At 41.3% G+C, this 12778-nt stretch overlaps 1 protein-coding gene across 2 annotated transcripts in view; it reads right to left on the bottom strand.

Annotated features, from left to right (window-relative positions):
• Positions 1 to 12778, bottom strand: part of USP2 (ubiquitin specific peptidase 2) — a 129027-nt gene that overhangs the window by 9097 nt on the left and 107152 nt on the right. For both annotated transcript variants that reach the window (XM_056542004.1, XM_056542005.1), the window contains 4 exons: positions 9284 to 9348; positions 6096 to 6199; positions 2497 to 2577; positions 996 to 1074 (listed from right to left, as the gene is read on the bottom strand). In XM_056542004.1, coding sequence (XP_056397979.1) covers positions 996 to 1074; positions 2497 to 2577; positions 6096 to 6199; positions 9284 to 9348 — 329 coding nt within the window. The remainder of the gene's footprint in view (positions 1 to 995; positions 1075 to 2496; positions 2578 to 6095; positions 6200 to 9283; positions 9349 to 12778) is intronic.

Here is a 12778-nt window from a genome sequence, read left to right as displayed (position 1 = left end):
TACAGGAAGGAAGGATGGCCCGGACCACCCCCATTACGGGTAAGTTTAATTTTTTTATTGACTCGGAGGGTGGGGGAGGGGCCGAACGGTATAGCGGTATGGGCAAAAATCCATACCGGTATATCGCCCAGCATCAAGGTGGGGGGTGCGAGGATGTGCGGTGGGTCGGGAGTGCGGTGCGGCGGGTCGGGGGGTGGCGGTCGCGGTGCGGTGGGGGGCGGTGCGGGGGCCGGGCATTATCGGCTTATCGGCAAGGTAATTGCCGATACCGATAATGCCCAAAATCGTGATTATCGGCCGATAATATCGGCCATACCGATAATCGGTCGATCCCTACTACACACACTGCTATACATGGGGAGTATGTGCAGAGCATAGCTCCTTGGTGTTTGTACATTCCTATGTTAGCAGGAGCAGGCGGGATTGGACAAATATTTTAGCAGGAGCGGGCGGGATTGGACACAAATGTTGCGAGAGTGGGTGGGAATGGAGCAAACACCCTGTGGGAGTGAGCGGGATTGGTCAAAATAAATAAATGGGAGCGTGCGGCAGTGGGATTAAAAAAAACAATCCTGTGCAGGGCTCTAATCTGTACCTGAAAAGATTTAGGGCCCATGCACACCATGGAAATTCCGCTCAGAATTATTCTGAGCAGAATTCCGCTCACAGTAGCCCAGCATTGTTTTCTATGGGGTTCTGCTGCTTTGTGCACACTTCAAAAGTTTTGTAGCAGAACTACCAAGGTAGCTCCAGATTCCCCCCCCCCCCCAAAAAAATGAACATGATCATTATTTTGCCAGAATCCACCCGGAACTGCGTTGCAGTCATGTGGCCATTAGAGGCTGATTCCACCTGAGGCTATAAGCGAAGTGTGGATTGCCCCCTATTAGTAGGGCAAAGCAAAAAAAAATAACAGGAATCAGGACCAATAAGGTAACAAAACAAAAAAAAATTATAATATTTAAAATAAAACTGTTTTGCATTGGAAAGGATACGTAGTACAAGAATCTTGGGAAATTTCTGGATGGTGAACTTCTTAGTACATCTGCGTCGAGCTTTACATCTACAGCATGTCTGAAAAAGGAAATTGGACGAATTAGGACAGCTTGATATATTATGTCTACATTTATATATGTATACACATCTACATGAGTATCACTTTCCACAGTTCAGGGTCATTTACTTTCTATGACACATCATAAAGGCTGTTCTGTGTGTGGATAATAACTTTCAGATTGCACACAAAAAGTCTTAAAACAAGGCTGATGTTCACATAAATACATACATACGGCCTGTAAATTACAATAGATGTACTGTATATTACATTTATTTATTAAATAAATAAAGACTGACAGAATTAAAAAGTAGTCTGGGAGTATGCACAAGGACACATGGGATAAATGGGATATAGACCCCTGTTTATTCCAGTGGAGGTGTGCATCTAGTCAACTGGTTTTAATGCTTAAAATAATTTTTTTTATTTTTTTTAACAAATCATGCTTCATTTCATAAAAAAAATGGAATGTGTGCTCCAATTTAAACAATGTTCCATGTGAATATTGTGTAATATGTGGCACACAATTTTGAACCACCTGAACTGAAATATGGTGCTCTTTACGGCTCTGTAGTGCTGTCCATAATATGCACTGTTGCGTACAGTGGCCATAACTGTTCAGGCAGTAATATCTACTAACTAGTATACAGACCATGAACTTTTAGCACAGTCTGTCCTACATAAAAAAAAAAATTGTCTGGTTTACTCTGTTCTGTTAATTGACACCAAATCTCTTTTGTTCTTTGTTGTACGATGGCTTCTCTTGAGGTTCTCCAATGGCTAGCTGCTAGTTTTTCCCAATTTGTACTATGTCATAGCTACTTGCCATTCATATGTCCTCATTCCTGAGACTAAAGTCCACAAGCAGAATGGCCTGTCTCATTGTGATATCTGTGTCGTAACTGTATTGTTATGCCGTGGAAGAGATAGAAGTGCAGAAAGATGGTGCTGGCATACTGTACCACCCTAGTGCTGGACTCACAGTTGCTTACACTGCTAATTACTGCTCTATAAAAGGTCATGCTGCTGCGACTTCTGAGTGTTTGCTACAGAGAGGTATGGAAGTAAGATCTTCTGTTACCTATAGAAGAGATCTTTGCAGCTACTCTCCACCCACTATGAAGCTAAATCCAGGAAAGGCAAACAGTGATTTGAGTTTGGAGCAGTTAAAAGTATGAAACAGACCATATACAAGTTATCTAATGGACAAACAGAGCTACTGCATATTATATATATATATATATATATATATATATATATACACACACACACCAGCTTATCCTGAAAGGTGACCTGAAAAGAGAGGCAAACTGTAATGCAGACATTCACACTAACCAAATAAATGCTTCTTTGTATAAATAACTGGCTGCAGTTGACACTTTGGAACTACAGTACATCAAAGTGCAACTGTTTACATTTACGACCATTAAAAAGACACTTACTGGCTTCTCATCCCCATCTAAAACATCTTCCTTGGTGAATAGGCGAATACAGTCCATTAGGGAGACCTCAGGAACGCTTTTCTGTATGAGAAAGATGCATTTGAAAGACATTCTTCATAACTTGTGAAGCATGAGAGCTTTATTGGATCTTTTATCAGACTATGTTACCCATTACAGTATCAGGAAAAGGGGTAACTTTAACTATGCTACCCTCACATATAACAGTTAAAGTTAACTGTGTAAGGCTGCAGTCACATCTCCTTTTTACACAGTATACTACGGTTTTAGATCCGGTCACAAAACTGGATACGGGTCAAAAATGAACCAACCGGAGTCACCGTTTGACTCCGGTCGGCTCATTAAAGTGAATGGAGTTCAGCGCTGGTCCGGCTGGGGTACAGGAGAGCACGGTTTGCCCCTCCCCCAGCCGAATCCGGCACCCGTTGTGTAAAAACGAGATGTGAATGCAGCCTAAATGTTTAACTTATCTTATACTGAGTAAGTTACTACGTGTGTTCATGGTCCAAAGAAGCATTCAAAATGATCTAAAATTCTTCAGAACACAACTCTCCTTTTTTAACAGCTCAATTTCTGCACAGAGCTTGTGCAGTGTTTCTTGAACAATTGAAATAATACGGCCGTCTTGTTATTCTTAGCATGAACTCGATACAGCTAGTGAATTTACTCATCAACCAGTTATTATATAATGGGTATGATTAAGCTGATGCCACAATTAGGTGGTTTACATACTGCCTAGATCTACCAAACAAGTTAGTTGAATTTTCATATAAGAATTTGGTATTTTCAGTTAATTATACAGTTGTGATCATTGGAAGATTAGAGGAAAAACACAATTGAACTAGCATTTTACATACATACAGTAAGTAGCAATATACAGAACAGGTGTTTTGAGTCATTTCAGCCACAGACACAGGTTTAAAGTTAGGATGTGTAGCCCTTAAAGAGGTACTCCGGTGGAACACTTTTTTTTTTATTTTTTTTTAAATGAACCAGTGCCAGAAAGTTAAAACAGATTTGTAAATGACTTCTATTTAAAAATCTTAATCCTTTCAGTACTTATTAGCAGCTGTATGCTACAAAGGAAATTCTATTATTTTAGAATTTCTTTTTTGTCTTGTCCACAGTGCTCTCTGCTGACACCTCTGTCCATGTCAGGAACTGCCCAGAGCAGCATAGGTTTGCTATGGGGATTTTCTCCTGCTCTGGACACTTCCTGATACGGGCATAAGGTGTCAGCAGAGAATACTGTGGACAAGACAAAAAAGAAATAAAAAAAAAAAAAGAAAATAATTTCCTCTGTAGTATACAGCTGCTAATAAGTACTGGAAGGGTTAAGATTTTTTTAATGGAAGTAATGTACAAATCTGTAACTTTCTGCCACCAGTTGATTTGAAAAAAAAGTTTTCCACCGGAGTACCTTTTTAAGAAAGAGAATGGTGGAGTGTCCCCAACTGTTTTCTCGCAAGTAAAGCCAAGGTGTCCGAGCCATCTCAGTGAATGATGGCACAGATTGCTGTACATTGATGGCTGTTTACAAGGAACAATTATTGGCCAAAACTTGTAAGAGACCTTGTGATCAACTGATACAGCCATGGCCGTAAATGTTGGCACCCCTGAAATTTTTCTAGAAGATTAAGTATTTCTCACAGAAAAGAATTGCAGTAACTCATGTTTTGCTATACACATGTTTATTCCCTTTGTGTGTATTGGTGAACAGGGCGGGCTTCTGGTTCAGGAATTCATCGGCACTGACCGGGAGAAGGACACCAGACAGGTAGGATACCTTGACAGAGGATTTTATTGTGGATAATGCAATGAAGCCTGATTGAAGCCACGCATGCGTGGTGAAACGCGTTGCATTATCCACAATAAAATCCTCTGTCAAGGTATCCTACCTGTCTGATGTCCTTCTCCCGGTCAGCGTTGATGAATTTCTGAATCAGAAGCCCGCCCTGTTCACCATTGTCTCATATCAGGAAGGCTGCAGATCCGGATTATTATCTACACGATCACCATTGTTGTGTATGGGCTACACAACTATGTCAGGTGAGCAGTGATTCTTCCCCCTACCCTCCCCCTACATTGTAGTGATTTTACTCCACAAGGAGCGCCTCCGTCTTTTCTCTTTCCTCTTTGTGTGTATTGGAACTAAACCAAAAAAGGGAGTGAAAAAAAAGCAAATTGGACATAACGTCACACCAAACTCCAAAAATGGTCTGGACAAAATTATTGGCACCCTTAACTTAATATTTGGTTGCACACCCTTTGGAAAAAAAACTGAAATCAGTCGCTTCCTATAATCATCAATAAGCGTCTTACACCTCAGCTGGAATGTTTGGGGTCATTGTCCTGCTGGAAGACCCAAGATTTCGGACGCAAACCCAGCTTTCTGACACTGGGCTGTACAGTGCGACCCAAAATCCGTTGGTAATCCTCAGATTTCATGATGCGTTGCACACATTCAAGGCACCCAGTGCCAGAGGCAGCAAAACAACCTCAAATCATCATTGAACCTCCACCATATTTCACTGTAGGTACTGTGTTCTTTTCTTTTTAGGCCTCATTCCGTTTTTGGTAAACAGTAGAATGATGTGCTTTATCAAAAAGTCCTCTTGGTCTCATCTGTCCACAAGACGTTTTCCCAGACGGATTTTGGCTTAGTCAAGCTCATTTCGGCAAAATGTAGTCTTGCATTTTTATGTCTCTGTGTCAGCAGTGGGGTCCTCCTGGGTCTCCTGCCATAGCGTTTCATTTCATTTAAATGTCGACTGATGCTCCCTGAGACACGGATGCTCCCTGAGCCTGCAGGACAGCTTGAATATCTTTGGAACTTGTTTGGGGCTGCTTATCCACCATCCGGACTATCCTGCGTTGACACCTTTCATCAATTTTTCTCTTCTGTCCACGCTCAGGGAGATTAGCTACAGTGCCATGGGTTGCAAACTTCTTGATAATGTTGCACACTGTGGACAAAGGCAAATCTAGATCTCTGGAGATGGACTTGTAACCTTGAGATTGTTGATATTTTTCCACAATTTTGGATCTCAAGTCCTCAGACAGTTCTCTTCTCCTCTTTCTGTTGTCCATGCTTAGTGTGGCACACAATGCACAGACTAAGTGAACTTCTCTCATTTTTATCTGCTTTCAGGTGTGATTTTTATATTGCCCACATCTATTACTTGCCCAGGTGAGTTTTTAAACGGTAGCATCACATGCTTGAAACAATCTTATTTTTCCACAATTTTGAAAGGGTGCCAATAATTTTGTCCAGCCCATTTTTGGAGTTTGGAGTGACATTATGTCCAATTTGCTCTTTTTCGTTTAGTTCCAATACACACAAAGGGAATAAACTTGTGTATAGCCAAACATGTGTTACTGCAATAATTTTCTTTGAGAAATACTTCATTTTCTAGAAAAATTTCAGGGGGTGCCAACATTTACGGCCATGACTGTAAATGGGCAATCAATTGTTTGTCAAGTGATAACTGGGAATTGACTGCATTGTTAAGGGGTTAATGGACATGTTTGGAAAACAAATACCCATTAATAAACAAATTCAGGATTCATTACATTAATACCTTAGCAATGGGTAGCGACAAGTCCCAGAAGGGGTCAAATACAGTCGAACAATATCCACATTCAGTGCATGTAAGGGAACTCTTCAACTGTCCTACAAAGAGTTCTGCAAGAAGACAGAAAAATGCTATAATTGGTGTATAATGACGTAAGAGACAAATATGACAACCTTAAACAGCACAAAGGCAGAAAGAAACAGGTAAAACAGACAAACAACGATATTAGCAGTACTAATCTGCCCATATAAGTTACATGCTGCAGATTTCACCATCAGTACAGATTGCCGGATGTAAAGCATTTTCTAGTGCCTGCCTTCTCTATCATGCCCCCAAAACATCAGCGATTAATATAACCAGGTTGGAACATCATCAAGTATAGGATGGGTTTTACATGATGTATTTTTCTTCTGTGGAATTTGGCTACAGTGAAAAAACATTCAGTGCAATAGGTGAAATTTGCAGTAAGGCCATGTTCAGAGTGTTAGGACCACTTGGAAATCTGCCGTCTCATAAATTCCACCATGTGAACAGTGCAGCAGAATCCCATAGAACATGTAACATGTGGGTTTTAAAGCTGATCAGTACAGCTACATCCAAAGTGGAAAAGTAGTTTAAGGGGGTATTCCAGGAATATATACAGACCCATATGAGGGTTTGTTTTATCCGCTACCTATTTTACTTTGTAAAGACATCCGTCATTTTACCAAAACATCTATGGTAAAAAAAATAAATTTAATATATGATTGGTGGGACAAAATTGAAAAACAATAAAAAAATAAACCTTGCCTTTTTTTTTGGGGGGGGGCTGTCGTTTCTACGCAGTCCACTTTTCAGTAAAAATTACACCTTATATTTATTCTGTAGGTCCATATAATTAAAATGATACCCAACTTATAGGATTGAGTTTGTTTTACTACTGTTAAAAAAATTATAACTTTTTGCACAAAAATTTGTCAGTTTAAAAGTGTCCTCTTCTGACCCCTATAACTTTTAAATTTTTCCGCATAGCAGGTGATCGGGCGCAGGGCATACAGGTATGTCCTGCAAGGAAAATGGTCAGCCCGATCACCCACTCTTAATATAAAACACTAGTAGGTTATAGAGTGGGTGACCAGGAGTCCAACGAGGGGTCATTTACTTAATTTCGTAAAGCAGGTCATGAGTTAAGGGCTGCTAAAATCCTGCTGTTCAATTCACTGAATTGCGCACAGGAGACGGGGTCGGCTGGCTGCCCCTGCCTCAGTCAGTCAGCTCCTAATGCCGCCTGCGTAATTAGAATATACATTGGAAGCAGCAGCTCTGTAGAGCGCTTGCAGCAGTCACAGCTCTCACGTCATCAGGACATGAGAGCTGTATGTATTCTTACGGTACATGCGCTTTACTAGGACATGGAGTCGCCGAAAATGAATAGGCTAATTACATGGGCGGCATTAGGAGCTGACAGACGGAGGCAAGGGCAGCCAGCCCTGTGCGCAATTAAGTGAATCAAGCAGCAGGATTTCAGCAGCCCATAACTCATGACCTACTGGACAAAATTAAGTAAGTGACCCCTCGTTGGGCTCCTGGTCACCCACTCTATAACTCAGTGTTTTGGGTTTAGAGTGGGTGATCAGGCTGACAGTTTTCCTTTAACAGGTTAAACTGACCATGCACCTTAGATAACGACATACACATGTGTGCTCACCTAATCTTGTATGTGTTTACAATGGAAAGAGGGAGGTAAGATGAGGCCAGTCTCCTCTGGCTGCAGCTTATCTTCTCGAAAACATAAAGGATCAGGCAGTTGAAATCCATCAGCCATCAAGTGAGTCATGAGGCTCCATACACATAGGTGGATGGGCGGTTCTGCCAAGCGGGTTTGGCTGACATTTATGTGATACATAATGTGCAAACAGCTTTATAAAATGTCCTTAAGCCGCTCACAATGCTCTAGTAAAAGTGATTTCTGAGACTGAACAAAATTTTAAAAAAATCCATGCTTCTAAATGGATTTGTTCTGGCAGCAGGTTCATTGTTCTCTGCAAGCTTCATTTAGGTCAATGGGAAAAATGCAGATGTTTCTGCAACAAATATGCCCTGTGTAAATTCAACCTAACAAACACTGCTGCGAAGGCAGTGTTTTGTGACTTTGTTTGGCCTAATCATGTACATAAAGTAGGCCAATGCTATGTAATAAAAAAAAGGAAATACCGTATGTTTTAATTTCACTCCTATGCAATCATTGTGAATATGTTCTTGTGACCTTCAATATCAAGTGCTGTATGTATTTATTACAGGTATTTGCTTCAGTGTGTATGAAAAAGATTCCACACTAGATGTTTAACTGTTGACTAAACTTGTGTATAAGGTATAGGCAATCTGCTTTGCTCATTTTATTTTCTTGTTGATCTGAACACCAAACTTAGACATCTTATTCATCTTTTTCATCAGGCATGATGAAAGGGCTTTGTCCATGAATGCATTATGTCTTTTATATTAATAAGTCCATAAAGCAACAAATTAGACCACAGGTGTGCACATATGGGTGGCTTCCCTATGTCTCATTCAGGGCTCCTTCTCCTGAACAAAAGTCCAATGTAGAAAAAAAGAGACCTACTCTGGGAATTGCAACAATGTTCACTTTTATCTCACTTATTCATCAACAGAGAAATTAACATATTGCCCAGGTGCTAATAACAATGCAGAGATCCTCTCAGCGCGGTGTCTTAAGGAGGTTGAGAAAGGGAGGAGACTCCTGAAACGTTCCTCCAGCTGCTCGCACGCCAGCGAGCTTCTTCCACACCCTCGGGATCAGCGTCTCCATGCGGCCAGGAGTGAACCGTCCTGCAACAGCAAGCTCAGGATGAACCGCTCTTAAGACACCGCGCTGAGAGGATCTCGCCATTGTTATTAGCACCGGGTGAATATGTTCATTTCTCTGTTGTAATGACTTGATGAATAAATGAGATAAAAGTGAACATTGTTGCAATTCCCAGAGTATGTCTCTTTTTTCTACATTTTATATTAATAAAACAGGTTTGTTTGTTTGTAGGGTATACTCCTCCCTTGAAGTTTGTACAATTCGTCAGCGTGAAAAGAAGCTCCCTTTGGTCAGTCTTCTTCGCTTTGCTCTATATGTTTAGATTTTTTAACACAAAATGGAATGTCACAATAAATGTCATACACTGTTGACATGAAGATTTAAACCTTACCAACAATTCTGCTGTCTTCCCTCTCCAGGTACCTTTTCCACATGTGTTTGCCTTTCTCTGCATCACTTTAATAAAAAATAAAAAAAAAGTATATATAAATATGTAAAAAAAATTATTTATATCTATATATATACACCTCTATCATCTCAAAGTTATGTCGTATTGCTAGGATATTACAACACTTTATGATAACATTTTATGCAGCCCTGCAGTGGCTAGTCTCTAAATAAAAATGCATATATATATATATATATATATATATATATATATATATATATATACACTGTATATATACACATATCAAAATCCAAAAAGGCTACACTTATATATAACAACCTACAAACAGAATGTGTGCCAATAAACAATTCCTAAATAAAAAATTTTAATAAGTTGCAAGAAAACCTCAATAAGATAGATGATTGTTTATGTACATATGCAAGCATATACATAGATTATAATCACCATGACATCACAAGGCATCCCAGCTGATTTGTTTCAAAACCTGACCCACCATAAACAGCCTCTGAAAATCCAGGTGCGTTCTGGTTTGTGCAGGGAACCAAGAGCTGCAGAAAACTACACAGACCATTAGCCCCTGCGCATGGTTTCCTGTGTGGGAGGCCTGGAGGAGCTGCCTTCAGAGAGCTGAGCAGGTCACATGGTTAGGGAAGCAGTGAATCTAGATGATGGAGGTGTGAGCTCTGGCTCTCTTAGGGAGCGTTCACACTGCAGAATTTCTGGGCAGAATTTCAGCCGTAGATCAAGCCGGCGGTGCTAGGACCGAGCAGACTGAATTGCTGCCCCCATAGACTGCAATGCATTTCTGGGTGGATATTTTGGGAGATCTGCTCAGAAATGCATTGGGATCTATGGGGACGGCAATATAGTCCACCCGGTCCTAGTGCCGCCGGATCGATCTCCGGAAGAAATTCTGCCCAGAAATTCCACAGTGTGAACCTAGCCTTAAGGAGAAGGGAGTGTGACAATGCAAAGTGACCTGTCCTGTACATCCAATAAGGTGAAGACAGTCATCATGTGCAAGAAGAACCACTAGATTTCCTGCCTAAAGGAAAAGCCGAGAGAACAAAGCTATATAAAACTTTAACATGTGCAGCTATTTAAAAAAAAGTAATTTCATTTGGCAGGAGTTCTTTTTTGAGGCTTTACGCATACAGAACAGATTTGAGAAAACACAAAAAACAACCAGCCTATATTGCAAGAAAAGGTGGGTGGCTGCACACTAAGCACTAAGATAATAAATGTCCCAACTGTACCGAGGTTCTGAATGCACTGCACCTGTAGTGCCAACAATATGTAAACAGAATAAAAATGGGTATTCAGACCTCAAGGAACAGTTAGTGAGATGGTGGTATGATTTAGGGGAATTTTGCAATAAAATGGGATATGATATATATTATAAGACTGGAGATGTTGCTGGTTATACAATATAATTTACCGTATATATACTCAGGTATAAGCAGAGATTTTCAGCACCATTTTTCGTGCCCGAAAACGTTCCCCTCGGCTTATACTCGAGTGATGGGGGAAAAAAAAAAAAAAGATTGCAGGCATACCGGTGGGGGTGGAGAGGGGATGGGCAGGGCCGTCCATCGTCACCCATCTATGCTGCAGGGACTGCATCTATGTCTGCGCCCTCCATCTTGACCAGGAGGCCCTCTTCTCCGCTCCGGGCCGGCCCTGGACTAGTGACGCTGCATTGACACGGCCGTGCAGGGACCATCCGACTTCCAGTGGGGAGGGTGAGCCGGTCCGGGCCTTCCATCTTGACCGAGAGGCCCTCTTCTCCGCTCTGGACTGGCCCTGGACTAGTGACGCTGCATTGACGCCGCTGTGCAGGGACGTCCATGACATCAGGGGCGTCACTAGTCCGGGGCCAGCCCGCAGCGGAGAAGAGGGCCTCTTGGTCAAGATGGACGGCCCGGACCGGCTCACCCTCCCCACTGGAAGTCGGACGGTCCTTGCACGGCGGCATCACTGCAGTGTCACTAGTCCAGGGCCGGTCCGGAGTGGAGAAGAGGGCCTCTCGTTCAAGATGGATGGCCCAAACCGGCTTACCCTCCCCACTAGAAGTTTGGTCTATGGCTGCTAGGGAAGGACCGACAGAGCTGCAACTGGGGAGGTGTGTAGAGAACAAAAGAGGGGGGTCCGGATGATGACAGGGGGGTATGAGGGGGACCAACAATTCTTTAACTTTACAATAACTTTACCGACAATTCAGCTGTCCTAAATCCTTAGACCTAGTAATGAGAAAAAATATCAGAGATGATTGACAGAGCGACAAACTTGGCATTCAGGTGTTTGCACTCCTGCAACATATTGCTGTGCATCGGCTGGCGTGTCAGCAGTGTATGCAGAGCGTGGCTGGAAGGAGACAAAAAGTTGCTAAATGCTGACAGGCAGGGAGGAGCTGGCCACAAGTCTCAAAAAAAAAAAAAAAAAGTCAATTAAAGAGTACCTGTCACCAAACTAAACTTTTAATATATTGTTCCTTATGTATTTATAAAACACTTTGCTGTTTAAATTCTCAACCTTTTTATGTTTTTAATATGATTGAAAAAACAGCCACTAGGTGGCTCTGTTCTGTTCCCTGTCAAACAGTTAGTTTGGTCTCCTCCCGGCCTGGCCGGAGACCAAACTCAGGAAGTGTGTGCGGGGCATGGCGAGGCACAGCTCTTGCAGGCTTCTGTGACATTGTGCCTGCTGGGGAACGCCCAATTTCTCTTGCCGGGAGCTCACACAATGTGAGCAAGGGGAAAGGTATGATACAGAGCTTTTTAATCCCTTAAGGACGCAGCCCATTTTGACCATAAGGACGCAGCCGTTTTTTGCACATCTGACCACTGTCACTTTAAGCATTAATAACTCTGGGATGCTTTAACTTATGAATTTGATTCTGACACTGTTTTTTTTTTTGTGACATATTCTACTTTATGTTAGTGGTAAATTTTCGTCGATACTTGCATCATTTTGTCAATACTTGCAAAAATCCCAAATTTCATGAAAAATTTTAACATTTAGCATTTTTCGAACTGTGAAGCTCTCTGCTTGTAAGGTAAGTGGACATTACAAATAAATGATATGTTGATTCACATATACAACACGTCTAGTTTGAGTTTGCATCATAAAGTTGACATGTTTTAACTTTTTGAAGACATTAGAGGGCTTTTTATTTTAGCAGCAATTTAAAAATTTTAAAATCAGAATTTTTAAAGGGACCAGTTCAGCTTCAAAGTGAATTTGAGGGTCTTTATGTTAGAAATACCCTATAATGGACCCAATTATGAAAAGTGCACCCCTTAAAGTATTCAAAATGCCATTCATAAAGTTTGTTAACCCTTTAGGTGTTTCACAGGAAAAGCAGCAAAGTGGAGGAGAAAATTCTAAATCTTTATTTTTTTACACTAACAATGTTCTTGTAGACCCATTTTTATTTCTTTATTTTTACAAGGGGTAAAAGGTAAATGTCCCCCCCAA

The sequence above is a fragment of the Hyla sarda genome, chromosome 10 (assembly GCF_029499605.1).
Source record: "Hyla sarda isolate aHylSar1 chromosome 10, aHylSar1.hap1, whole genome shotgun sequence".
NCBI lineage: Eukaryota > Metazoa > Chordata > Amphibia > Anura > Hylidae > Hyla > Hyla sarda.
This window is presented reverse-complemented; position numbering and strand designations above follow the sequence as displayed.